The sequence below is a fragment of the Eptatretus burgeri genome, chromosome 4, assembly GCF_056783735.1.
Source record: "Eptatretus burgeri isolate ZD-2024b chromosome 4, Ebu_testis_v1, whole genome shotgun sequence".
NCBI classification, from domain to species: Eukaryota; Metazoa; Chordata; class Myxini; order Myxiniformes; family Myxinidae; genus Eptatretus; species Eptatretus burgeri.
Window position 1 is genome coordinate 9285049 of NC_140964.1, and position 15000 is coordinate 9300048.

Below are 15000 nucleotides of genomic sequence, written 5' to 3' on the forward strand. Positions count from 1 at the left end.
TGAGTGGGATGACTTTGGTGTTCCTTGGAACTCTCTGTCTTGTATGGAACTAAACCTTCAAGTTGATGAACTGGATTCAAACCTCTTATCTGTTGAGGTAAGATTTTTATTTTCCTATTTTCAAACTTTGATTGAAGCATACTCATTTAATAATTAAATAACTTAATTAATACATTATTATTTTCTCTCACAGGAAATTGTGTCTGAAATACGAAATGAAAATACTGCTTTTGCTACAACTTGGGGCGAAATTGTTGACTTGGTTGAAGACCTTGTGAGCGACCAAGACCTACAGAACGAGCAAGACCTTGAGTGGGATGACTTTGGTGTTCCTTGGAACTCTCTGTCTTGTATGGAACTAAACCTTCAAGTTGATGAACTGGATTCAAACCTCTTATCTGTTGAGGTAAGATTTTTATTTTCCTATTTTCAAACTTTGATTGAAGCATACTCATTTAATAATTAAATAACTTAATTAATACATTATTATTTTCTCTCACAGGAAATTGTGTCTGAAATACGAAATGAAAATACTGCTTTTGCTACAACTTGGGGCGAAATTGTTGACTTGGTTGAAGACCTTGTGAGCGACCAAGACCTACAGAACGAGCAAGACCTTGAGTGGGATGACTTTGGTGTTCCTTGGAACTCTCTGTCTTGTATGGAACTAAACCTTCAAGTTGATGAACTGGATTCAAACCTCTTATCTGTTGAGGTAAGATTTTTATTTTCCTATTTTCAAACTTTGATTGAAGCATACTCATTTAATAATTAAATAACTTAATTAATACATTATTATTTTCTCTCACAGGAAATTGTGTCTGAAATACGAAATGAAAATACTGCTTTTGCTACAACTTGGGGCGAAATTGTTGGCTTGGTTGAAGACCTTATGAGCGACCAAGACCCACAGAACGAGTTCGTCTTTGATGACCCAACCAAAGAGTTATACCTTGGAGACCAGCAAAATCCTGAAAAAGAGTTTTACAGCAATAGTACTCATTGTGAGTTATCAAGACAATACCCACTGAACAAGTTATACGTTGATGAGCCAGAATACAAGTTTTACCTTGGAGACTCACAAATTTTGAAAAAATCAGTAAATGAGTTCTGCCTTGATGGTTTAAATAACTACCTTGGAGACTTGGAAAGTTGGGGTTATTTTGAAGACTTGAAATGCTACCACTCTTTGGGATTTAAACCAATCAAGAAAGTTCTTACTCCCTCTTTCTATGTCATCAAACCTGAAAGCCTTAAAAGACAGAATTGGAAGAAGAGAAAAAAAAAAACGTAAAATATATATATATATATATATATATATATATATATATGTATATATATATATATATATATATATATATATATATATGTATATATATATATATATATATATATATATATATGTATATATATATATATGTATATATATATATATATATATATATATATATATATATATATATATATATATATATATATATATATATATATATATATATATATATATATATATATATATATATATATATATATATATATATATATATATATATATATATATATATATATATATATATATATATATATATATATATATATATATATATATATATATATATATATATATATAGGTGGAAATCTCATTTTGAAAAAGACTGTGTTGGGTGAGGATTGAGTTGGGGTTGAGATTTTGAATGTGAGGGTTGGGGTTGAGATTTTGAATGTGAGGGTTGGGACACACACACACATACACATCAACAAACAAAAGTTAAGCCTTGACTATTCAGTTGAGGATTCTGTGTTTGGGGTTCACAGATCTAAGAACGTCCACCCCTTGACACACATTATATACTGTTATACACCTCGGACTTGGCCCTCGAGTGTCCACAACGGTGTATAGTAGGAGGGAGTGAAGCGCCAACCTATTGCTCCCATTGCACACACACACACACACACACACACACATACACATCAACAAACAAAAGTTAAGCCTTGACTATTCAGTTGAGGATTCTGTGTTTGGGGTTCACAGATCTAAGAACGTCCACCCCTTGACACACATTATATACTTGTACACCTCGGACTTGGCCCTCGAGTGTCCACAAAGGTGTATTATCTGCTTAGTTTTGTCTTTTGTAATTCCTGTGAATAAAATGAACCTAAAATCTCTTCCCCTTCCAAATCATATATTTTATAAGTCCAAGGAACTGTATCTATTACATCAACAATTTTAAAAAGTTCTTTCGTCCATCGTTCAGTAAAACCCTTTTCAAAATGAGATTTCCACCTATATATTCTTACGATATCACCAACTTTGAACTTAGGTTTTCTGACATTAATCTCTTTTTCATATTTTAATTTTGTAAATGTTTCTGATGGTTTCATATTTGTTGACGTGTGAATCGTGTCATTATACTTATCCACAATATCCTGAATAAAAGATGACCATTGTTGTGAACCGAGTTGTGTGAATTTTTATATAGTCTCTCTTTTAAGGTACGATTAAAACGTTCAACAACAACTGCCTTCCCTTCATTAAAGGGACTGTATAATGTAATACTGTTATTTTTTAGAAAATTCATAAATGTCTTGTTATAAAACTCTCTACCCTCATCAGTCCACAATTTTTTAGGTTTTCTCTTACTTTTATTAAATATCTGTTGAAAAGCTAACATAAGAGTATTACCTGTTTTGTTTTTAAAGGGACAACCCACGCATATCTACTCCTCAAATCAATAACGGTTAAAGCATACTTGTACCCCTTATCATTATTGAGTTCAATCAAATCAGCAGACCAGATATAATCAACTTCCTTGGAATAAACTTTCCTTCTCTGAAACTTTGTGAATATTGGTTTCTGTAATTCATCAGCTAATTGCTCTTCAGTCTTAATGGCATCATTAGAGCCTATAAGTTTTTTGAATTTCCAAGTCCAAGTTTCAATTTAGCACTAATCATCTTCTTCACGATGAACCTATCAACTTTTTCTCTCAAGGTTGGATTTTGTATCAGAGACAAATTATACAACATTTCTCTATCGGCTTCATGCTTTTCTTCCAACGTTGTGGTATTCCCATAATCAATATCGTGTCTCATGCACACTTCATCAACTCTATTGATTGGTTTACTCCAGGATTTAGGATTGTCTGCCTCATCTGATCTTTTATCCAAGTTTGTGCCTGGACCACAGAAAGAATACCCTGGAAGATGTAATTCCCCTGGTATTCCAGTAGTTGTAAATTTACTTCCTGATAAAAACTTTTGTATATCTCCTCCGAGTTTGTGTTTGGAGATAAATTGATTTTTTTTTTTGAACCACACACCGAACATATACCTTTTTGTATAACCCTGTTATTTTTACTTTTAATATATGAAATATTTTTAGTATTAGTTTTCTTTTTACATTTGAGACAATAACTCATTTATTTATGAGAAAAATTCCTGCAGAGTGCAAAAACCTTTTTAGTTTCCAACATGCACATTTGAATCTTAATTTTTAAAACATAAAGAATCCTTAGAAATGCCTTCACTCTCTCCTCCATTTATTTAAGAAAAAACTTGAATTAAAATGAATAGCTTGACGATGTCAATAGTCTTGAAGAAAATATTGCAAATAGACTTGTCAATTCTTTGTTTTCCTCCTCGGTGGGTTGAGTTATTTTCTGTAATACCACCAATCTTTTTTGAATCTCACTGGTTTCCATATTTTGATATTTATTCATTCTCTTTCCTCCCTCTCTCTCTTCTCCTTTTCCTCCTTCTCTTTCTTCTCCCTCTCTCTTCTCTCTTTCCTCCCTCTCTCTATTCTCTCTTTCCTCCTTCTCTCTCTTCTCCTTTTCCTCCTTCTCTTTCTTCTCCCTCTCTGTCTTCTCTCTTTCCTCCCTCTCTCTATTCTCTCTTTCCTCCTTCTCTCTCTTCTCCTTTTCCTCCTTCTCTTTCTTCTCCCTCTCCTCCTTCTCCTTTTCCTCCTCTTCCCTCTCTTCTTCAACTCCTTCCTCATCCCTTACTATCCTTGAATCGTTTACACCCCATAGAATATTATACATATATTCATCAGGATTTCTTGATATTCCTGTATCCAAAATAATTTTTTACAACAGGAAACCAATAAAATTTCTTTTTAATTTCTAAAAGAGCCTTACTTTTTCTTAACCTTATAATTTTTTCATTATTTAACATTCTAATTAAATCTAAAGTTGTCGGTTTATCAACATCAGCATAATGCCAATCTTTTATTGAAAATACCTCATTCTTATGTTGTAGAACATATTTATTAAAATACCGAATACCCTTTTCTTGAAGGTATGCTTGGACACAGAAATGATAATTTTCTTGAAGCCTTCTTGCTGTCATTTATGTATTAGAAATATATGTTAGAATAATATTATGGCACGAAACACCTCCCCATCTTCCCATAGTTAAATCATTTTGTATTTCCTTACTTATTATATATAATCCTGTTTTTTCTGTTTTCATGAGATAAACAAGGGCAAAACCATTATTATATTTACCCTTATTAAATTCTTTTATTTGTTGTTTACTAATCGTGGCTCCACAAAACTCATTCTCGATACCAAGTGCATAATATTCTTCCTTACGAGACTGATTTAATTGTTCCAGGTCTTCGAGGTTAATTTTAAATGACCAATTATACCATAAATCATTCATATCATACCCCCATTGTTCTATTCTCATACAAACGATACGCCCTTCTTTATAAAAATTTATTTTAATTCGAACTGTGAATTCTGTATGACCTGGAGATAATATCAACACTTCTGTATCTTTGGAATACACAGCCGTTTTATTTAAGTATATATATTGTGATAAATCGCTTAATCTCACCAAGTCATTCGCGTCAGTCGGGCTTGGATAATTTTTTAATTTATAAGCATTTTTCATGTTAATATTTTTGTTTATATTATATTTATGTCGTTCAGCCTGTGCCTTTGTATAATAATTTGATAAATCAATATCCAGTTCTTGAGATACACCAAAGATAGAACCATCTTTACCAACATAAGTCATTTATATTAGATTAAAAATAATATCATAAAATTTTTTATTTTTGTTGAGTTGAAATAACACATATAGACATAATTGACCACAACACTTGGAATTTAATTCTTGGACTTGAAATGTTTGATAAACACCATTCTGTAAGAATTTTATGACTTCAACAGGTGGTGGAAGACCAAAACTATCAAAATAATATTTGTCTTGACTATTAAAAATACAAACCCAATGAGAACCGTTCCCATCATTATCTTCTAAGTTCATAATAATATTCTTTGTATGTTTCGGCACATTTGTTAATTCATCTCTCATACAAATAACCACATTATGAATTTTTAATTTCTTACAATATTTGGCAAGTTGTAAATTTGATGTTGTATTCTTTCCAAATTCTTTCAACCACTCATCAATGCTCATTTATTTATTAGAAAGATATAATCCATTACCTCTTTTCGTTAATTTTACACCTGCTTGTGCTATAGAAGAAAGCATATCTCCAACTAACAATCTCGCTTTATCAGGCAGACCTTCAAGTTTTTCAGCAAAATCTACAATTACACCACTTCCACTAATTTGTTTCTCCAACTCTTTGTTATGTCTTTCCAATTCTTTTTGAGCCTGGAGTTGAGCCTTCCTTTCGTTGGCATTTTTCACCGCTGTTGAAATACCACCCGTCAATGCTCCAACCGCACTTACCCAGCAAATAAAGGAATTAGAAATGGGAGAAATCCTCCACTCGTCTCTCTTATTGAATATTTTTTCAACATTGGTTTTGTCATTTTAATTTTAAGTGAGCCAGTGTCATTCAAGATTTTAACCTGTTCTCTTGTGAGCAAAACATCAATTCTTACTGCTCCTTTTCTCTGAATTGTATTAACGTTAATCGTACAAGGCTTTTGATTTTGAACACAAGATGATAGTTTATGAAGATTGATTTGATTAACATATACCCCAGTTGGTACTTTGCCACTCATTTATTTAACAAAAAATTATGTGAGACTAATCATCACACCATTATCTGTATTAATCTGCAATTCTGTTTCTTCCAAAAGCAAACAATATGTATCAACTTCTTCACTCTCTCCTCTTTCAATGTATAGGGAAGTATCCACTCGATTAGACTTTATAGTTTCCTTTTGAGCGCTCAGGTCAAACGCATAGATTGTATACAAACTTTTAAATGCTGTCATATCCAAAATAGGTTCTTTATTTCCATTACTTTCACACACCTTTTGGTAAGACTTGTATGCTTCAGCAAAATCATTTTTTTCCCAATTAATTTCCAATCTATCTCGTGGATAAAATGTTCCATCGAGAGAAACGCGAAGTTGTTTCACCTTAGCATTATCACTCAATGCATTATTCTTATCAGTCGCAGTATCACCATCTGGCTTTTTAAAAATCATCCACAGATATCGTGGCTTTCCTTCCAGAACACCCAAATTCCACGTGTAAGTAGTTTGATTGAGTTTAACGTGTTGACATCTTCTTTTGAGGTATGATACACTGAGTGGTTTCTTTGAGTTAAGTCTTCGATTCAACATCTCTTCTGTTTTAAGATTAGGAGTATATTCACTGATATACCAACTCATCTCCTCAATTACAAATTTATTCTGTTCACCAAAAGCACTACCAACACCAAAAAGCAATCTATTTTCATTATCATTCCTTTGTAGTTGAAATCTAATTTTAAGACCATACAGAACTTTATCATAATCACAAAATCCAAATATACCTTTAAGAGGAACTGCCACAGTAAAACTATTTTCTGCTTTTGTATCATCATTATACATTCCTTTCCTTTGAATATATCCAGGGTCTGTGTTTGTTCCCGTTGACATATCAGGAATAAAACCTTCGACAGACCCCTTTCCCATTCTATCACTGAATGTATAGAGTGTAAATTTCATCATTTCAGATACAGCAGAGACATAATCAACCGCTTCAACTTCTTGTGTTCCAATATACAATCGCACACTATCAAACATTTTCCAGAAGAAATCATTTACAAGTGTAGCGTTTGTGTTATTCCCAGCCTTAGTGAATTTAAATTTACACAACAAGAAACTTTCGGAGAGATTGAAATAGGTTTGTTGATTATTTATTTCAAAACTTTTTGTACCATTTGTATTCCAGTCTGTTCCAGTTATTGCATTTACCTTGAAGTAATCTTCTTTTTTAGTGGAGTTTGAGATAATAATAGTATCATCCAAATCATAGATACTATCAATTGCTTCCATACTTGTATTTATTTAGGAAAAAAGATGTTAAAACTTTTGAAACCCTGATCCAAGTATTTGAATTATTTTCTGTCGTTCTTGGGGGGACAACTGAGTTTTACCTTTCTTAATTTCTTTTATTGCTTGTAATTTATGAGATTCCTTCTGAGCATCTTTTATACTCTTTACAGCACCTGCTACATTTCCCACAGCAGAAGCAGTTGAACCAATTAGGTCTTTATGTTTAAGAATAGTTGAACCAATACCCATGAGAGTATCAATTATCCCATCTCCTCTAAATTGATGTCCGACACCCCTTTGTCTCTTAGGTTTATAGTATCCTCTACCAAGATACATACCTTCACCCTTGTAGTACGGGGAAAGGAACATCCCATCCCCTGTAATTATTTTATATTTTCCCAACTCGTGTTTCCTCACAATAACCATCGTATTTATTTATTGAAAAACTTCATGTAGGTGAATTCTGATGGATATAACTTCTCCATGAAAAGAAATCACACGATTATCTTGGTCGGTTATCCTAAAATTTACTCTGTGTATGGTTTTTCCTGACACAGGTAGATAAACCAAATTTTTAGGTTCCATATTGAATTTATAACCAATTGGGGTTGAGTATGCGCTGAATGAAAATATTGTATTTGTTTTTTTTCCATCATTATAAGCACCATCAATCAAATCACAGTGAATTAACACCGAATTTATTCCTGAGGATATTTGAATGACATTATCACTGTAAAACGTCCCATTAGTTTCAATCTTTTTTGAGGAGAAACCTAATAACTCTCTAAATGAATTATCAATTGTGAAATCAACCTTGTAGTTATTTTTAACTTTAATCGTTGATTTTGAAGTATGTTTTTGAATGTTTATAACAATATTTTTTGGTTCATCACCCTGTTCTTTCATAAGACGAGCAATTTTGGAAGATATTTGAGAAATCTCGTATGCTCCGGGTGAGACTGTTATCGTTTTGTATCCACTTCCCGGATTATAACTAAACTTGTCATTTTTCTCGGTTATATTAAATAAGGTATTATAAGTTTCCATGGACAATAAAGATGCCTCATATTCTTTTGTTGTGTCAAGTTGTAGTGGGTATGGGAATGAAGATGTGTGGTCGCTTGTTGTGAAATTAAAACTCAGGATTGTGCTTCTCATCTTATTTAATATGAGATAAAATGTCTTTGTATTGAGATTTATTAATTATTTTCATGTTCATCAACTGGTCTAAAATGGCTGATGCTTCATTAAAACAATTGTTATTTCCAGCCTTCTTACTGCCTAACAACAATAACAGTCTATTAACTAATTGCGATGGGTCATTTGGAAGAAAACTAATACCTGAACCAAGGATACTTAAAGCCTGAATAATGTGTTTCTCCTTCTCATTCTTCCTACTTTTACCAGAAAGAATAACCTTATAATTTAGAGTGTTCAGCAAATCAATATATACTCTATCATCATTATTTTCCATATCCAATGGTTTATCAATATACTTTGATTCATCCCTCACAGTTGAACCTTGTCTTCCATCTTTTGTGAGAAGAAACATTAATCTCGGAGTTAGTTTAACAGGGGTTGAGCAGAACTTAAGAACCTTAATTCATCATTAAATATCAATACCTTTTCTTGAACAAGATGAAATATTGCTGGTTGTTCTGTTGGAATGAGTCCTGCTTTGGTTTTTGAATCCGCTGAATATTCATTGTTTTGAATAGCATTCACAATATAATCAGGGGTTGATTAATCTCTTCCAGTTGTTGAAATAAACCTTCATCATCATATTCTAATTCTCCTAAATGCTCTAATTCTTCCTCCGTCATTTGACTGAAATCTTTTAACATTTGAAGCTTTCTGGGAGTATATTCTACTGTGGGAACTGTGGAAACATCTTTCATTTTTTCTTGGGAAGTTTTTAAAAGTGGTTTAAAAAATTTCTCTTGTTTTCTTTCAAATGCTTGTTCGCCCGTTAGTTTCTGTCTGCGTTTCTTCTTTATGTCTTCCTGTTGTTTTACAACTTTTGAAACCAACTCTTGATGTTCCTTAAATCTTCTTGCTCTTTCTTTTGTATCCATTTATTTATTGTAAAATATCATTTAATGAATTGTAAAGATTAACAGGGAAATTTTCCTTTTCTTCATCATTCAAGTAGATGTGTTCAAATAAATCCTTTTCTTTAAATATTTCATCAAATTCTTTATTAACATTAATGCGAGTTGTAATTTCTTCTTCACTAATACTTGCATCTCTGCTTTTCATACGTTTGCGTTGAGTTTCTTCATCAACATCAAAACCGAATGATAAAATCTTCACTCCGCTCAGATATTTAATAATTTGTCTGGTTCCTTCTGGATTAGTTTCTAATATCCCAACACCACTAGATTTTAGTTTCCTTAACTCACTCTTACAATGTGAATATTTTGTTGTACCAAGAGAAACCTCCTCAAATATTTGTCCTTCATTCCTCAATCGCATATGTTCCTCCACTGAAATATAGTGATAATCTTCACCTTTTATTTCTCCAGGTCTTATTGCTCTAGTTGTTGTTGATACAATGCGTATCACGGGGTGTTTTTTAAGTAAATTTACAATATTCTCATTTGTACTACACAAGAACCTTGATTTATGAAAGTTTTTTCCAGAAGCAGATTTACCCACAAGATTTATAATAATAGTTGTCATTTATATATGTAATTGTTTATAAAACAAAAAATATATCCCTTAATATCTCATCTTGTTTCACAACAATATATTTATATTTTTCAGTCGTGTGCTTCATGTAATCCTCAAATTTCTTTTTACTACATAATGTAGAACAATTATCTCTCCAAAAATTATTGATATCTATTGAATTTAACTTGAATAAAATAAAAGTATTAGCATTGTTTCTGATGGAACGACGAGGAAGTTGAAAGTACGATTGACTAAGATAAATACAATTACAAGAAGAATGTCTCCCTCTTGTGTAGTAGCTGTCCATTACCGTTTGGTTTCTCTCATTAACACAATCATCAAAGATAACGAGGTTCTTTTTTGATTTATCCAAATCTTGGGGAGACGGTATATCATCCGTATTATCACTAAGAATACAAGTTATAGGATTTGATTTCTTTTTACATCTCTGTGTATCACAAAATAGTTGAATTATATCTTCAATGTTATAATCATTTAGGTTTTTTTGACGTTTAAATAAACCGATTATATCTTCTTTTTGAAGACCAGCATTAAAACCTTGTGAGAGTAGTTGATACTCTGGTTGAAAACTCGACTTTGTGAAAATTATTAAATTATCATAATCTTAAAAAGTTGGGAGTGAGGAGCATTTTTAAAAGTAAGCAGGTTTTTCCACATCCACTTGAACCAACTATGAGACATCTTAATGAATTTGGGAGATTTTTATGGTTGTTAAATTTTATCTTATTTTCCCAAATAGGTAAAAAATCATTCATTTATATATTTGAAAAACAGGTTATTTAATTTATTATTGGCTTTTTTAGAAACTCTATATTTTATCCTAAGTTCAGGTTTAATTTCAAGATAATCCATTATTTTATTTATACAATATCTTGTGTTGATATTTCCCTGAAAATTACATCCATGAATAATATACAACAACAATCCTTTGAACATTTCTCTTATACGTTCAGTTTCTTCCCTTGTAAGGAAAGGTGTGTTATCACCCTCATACTTTACATTCATTTCTCTAATCAATCTTGTAAAGTAATTCATTTTTGGTGTAAATCTAAAAGAATTATTTTCCTTTTTATATTTTTTATTATCATTAATTAGAAGATAATCACAGAATATACATTGTTTATAGGCTTTTGACTCTGTGTTTAATCCCCGTCTTTCACACGCAGGACAATTCTCAAATTTGTCATATGGAGAATCAGGAAAGTCTAGCATATTTATAAAGTAAAACTTTACTTAAACTGAAATTCATCTATACTTTCAGTTGTATATTACCATCGATATCGATATACTTTTTTTCATTATCAGATTCAACGACAACATTTTTTATATTAAAGGTAATTTTAAAATTATCGTTAACTACTATTGAACGAAATGTCATTTCACCTGATATATTAACATCCTTTATTTCATCAGGATTTACATCTTTAGGGTTGTTGAAAAAATACAAATTTCTCCTTGCATATTACAGATGGTCTTATCTTTTCTTTCTAAAGCTTCATCCATAAGGTTTTTGTTCTTTGATACTTTTTCTTGTTTCATTGCTTTTTCTAGTTTTGAATATATTACTAGAAGGAGAGGAGAAACTTTTGTTAGAGATACTTTAATTGATGTTCTTCCAGGTATACTGAAAGCCCTTCCACTGAAGGAAATTGAAGAACTCATATTATTTACCATAATAGTTTTTATCCAATAGTTGTTATATTTATCTTTGTTCAATTTTACATCCTTGACATATTTCTCAGTATCTTTAACAGATGAAGAGATTGATTGAAACTTGTCTTTTGTGTCTTGAAACATTGTATTTATTAAGTGAAAAAGTTGGAGGATAAAATGTTTTTAAGCACAGATTCACCTATAAATTAAACGAAATTTTCATCAAGAAAATTTTAGTTTAAGCAAAGTTTTATTCTATAAATATGGTGAATACAACGTACTGCGATGTTTGTAATCACGAATATAAACATTATAGAAAACACCTCCGAACCAACAAACACACATTTAATCTATTTCATCAAATATCTCCTCTTGAGTTGGAAAGAAAACATTGTGATATCTGTTCAAAGGATGTTTTGAAGAGTAGTTATAATAAACATCTTCAATCACAAAAACACAAGAAAAATGAGTTTAAAGTAAAGGGAGACTATTATATTAAAAACACTGATGGGGCATTTAAAGGGCATATAAAAATAAGGATTTTTCAATTTGGAGAACCCGGTCCATCATCAATAGCTGAATCAATTGAAATAGTGAAACCCGATGTTGAAAAATTTATTAAAAAGACATTAAAAGAAATGAAAACTTTAAAGTTTTATATGGGAGTGAAAATGAATATGAAAAGACAAGATGAAGAACATACTCCTTATATGAGAACAGGTCTTCATTTTATAACATCATTTCAAGATTTTTTGAATAGTGGGGTTTATGAAGAACTATCAAGACAAGAGGAGGATGTTGATAATACAGTGGTAGGAAGTGGATTCAATATTAAAAAATCATCTTTTTAGATATACACATTCTAAAATCAAACCCTCTTGAAGCTTCTTCTTATATTGAATTACCAAAAGAAATAAAACTAAAGAAGGCAGTTGTTAATATTAAGAACAATGATAATAAATGTTTTCTCTGGTCTGTTCTTGCTCACTTTCATCCACCAAAATGTAATTCAGAAAGAGTAAAACAATATATGAAATATGAGAATACCTTGGACATTAAAGATTTTAAATTCCCAATGCCACTAACAGATATTCCTAAATTTGAGAAAAAGAATAATCTTTCTATTAATGTATATGGATTAACGGATACAAACAAAGTTCAAATATTAAAAATTTCAAACAACTATAAAAATGAAGAAACACACATTGACCTTTTATATTTTAGTGTTGGAAAGAATTCACATTACACATACATCAATAATTTATCAAGATTAATCTCTTCTCAGGTATTCAGAACAGCAAACAAAATATATCCTTGTAAGCGATGTCTTAATTCATTTCATACAAAAGAACGATTAGAACAACATTCAAAATATTGTAGTAATCATAAATCAGCTGTAATTACAATGCCTAAACCTGGTGAAAAGATTTATTTTGAAGATTATAATAAATCTATCATGCACCCATTTGTGATATACGCTGATTTTGAATGTATCCTTAAAAAGATAAATACTGCTTCTCCTAATCCAAAAGAACCATATACAAATAAATATCAAAAACATATTCCTTGTGGTTTCTGTTATTATATCAAATCATCTGTTGGAGAAAAGTATAACAAACTTGAACATTATCGTGGAAAAAATGCTTCACAAGAGTTTGTAAAACGATTAGAAAAGGATTGTATAAGACTCACTAAATTAATGAAAGAAACAAATGAACCGATGAAATTAACCAAAGAAGAAAAATTAGAATTTAGAATGAACAATATCTGTCATATTTGTGAGGGGGAAATTAAGGAGTCTAAAGTTAGAGACCATTGTCATCTTACTGGTAAATATAGAGGTCCCGCTCATTCCTGTTGTAATCTTAATTATGAATTACCTTCTTTTATTCCAGTCTTTCTTCACAACAGCGCCAACTATGATACACATCTATTTATAAATGAACTTTCAAAAACACCAGGGAATATTTCTGCCATAACAAACACAAGTCAAAAGTATATTTCATTTTCAAAAATGATATTCACAAAACCTTTAACTCGTATTAGGTTTCTAGATTCTTACAAGTTTATGGGAACACCACTAGCCTACCTCGCATCAAATCTAAGCTCCACGGACTCTTTTCCAAATCTTAATTCATTCTTTCCAAAAGAGGAAATTCTAACTAAAGAGGAAATTCAGATTAAAGAGAGAATTCAAAGTAAAGAGGAAACTCTAATTAATGAAGAAATTCTAACTGAAGATGAAATTCTAATTATAAAGAAAATTCGAACTAAAGAGGAAATTCAGATTAAAGATGAAATTCTGATTAAAGAAGGAATTCTTACGAGAGAGGAAATTCAAACAAGGAATGAAATTCAAAGTAAAGAGAAAATTCTTACAAGTAAGGGAATTTATCCTTATGATTATATGGATTCATTTATGAGATTTAAAGAAACACAACTTCCTTCAAAAGAAAGTTTCTATGATAACCTTTATGAAGAAGAGATAAGTGATAAGGAATATAAACACGCACAAGAAATATGTAAAATATTTAAGATAAAGAACCTTGGAGAATATCATGATTTATATCTAAAAACAGATGTTTTATTGTTAGCTGATGTGTTTGAGGCTTTTAGAACACTCTGTCATCATAAAAATTGTTATGGATTAGACCCTGCCCACTATTTCACAGCTCCTGGTTTAGCTTGGAGTGCAATGTTGAAAATGACAAAACAAGATATAGATTAAATCAGTGATGTTGATATGCTTTTGATGATTGAGAAGTCCAAGAGAGGTGGAATATCACAAGTATGTTCAAAAAGATATGCTAAAGCAAATAATAAATATCTTCCAAATTATGATAGTGAAAAAGATAGTAATTATTTGATGTATTTTGATGCTAATAATTTGTATGGATGGGCAATGTCTCAATCTCTACCTTATGGTAAATTAGAGTGGGTGGAAGAAAAGGATTATGAAAAGGCTTTGATGAATATTGTTATTTCTTCTCAAGAGGAATTGAATGACGAAGAAGAAGGTTATTATTTTGAAGTTTATTTGAGGTACCCGAGTGTTCTTCATAATAAGCATAAAGACCTTCCTTTTGCATGTGAGAAAGAAACCCCAAAGAAAGAATGGTTCAGTGATTATCATAAAAGTTTTAATATTAAAGGCAAATCAACAGAAAAGTTATTAACAACATTCTATGATAAAGAGGGATATGTTTTACATCAGAGAAGCTTAAAACAGTTTTTGAGAGAAGGATTGAGAGTAGCTAAAATTCATAGAGTTTTAAAATTTAAACAAAGTCCTTGGGTGAAAAAGTATATTCAATTCAATACAGATATGAGAGCAAATACAAAAGTAAAATTTGAAGGGGACTTTTATAAATTAATGAATAATGCTGTATTTGGAAAG

At 30.9% G+C, this 15000-nt stretch overlaps 1 protein-coding gene across 1 annotated transcript in view; it reads left to right on the forward strand.

Moving 5' to 3' along the window:
- Window positions 1-1294, forward strand: part of LOC147027446 (uncharacterized) — a 1913-nt gene extending 619 nt beyond the window's left edge. Inside the window, exons 1-4 of the mRNA XM_085876472.1 lie at window positions 1-97; window positions 194-406; window positions 503-715; window positions 812-1294. The exon at window positions 1-97 is cut by the window's left edge and continues 619 nt beyond it. Of these exons, the coding sequence (XP_085732598.1) occupies window positions 44-97; window positions 194-406; window positions 503-715; window positions 812-1294 (963 nt within the window). The 5' untranslated portion in view covers window positions 1-43. The remainder of the gene's footprint in view (window positions 98-193; window positions 407-502; window positions 716-811) is intronic.
- The last annotated feature ends 13706 nt before the right edge of the window (window positions 1295-15000 follow it).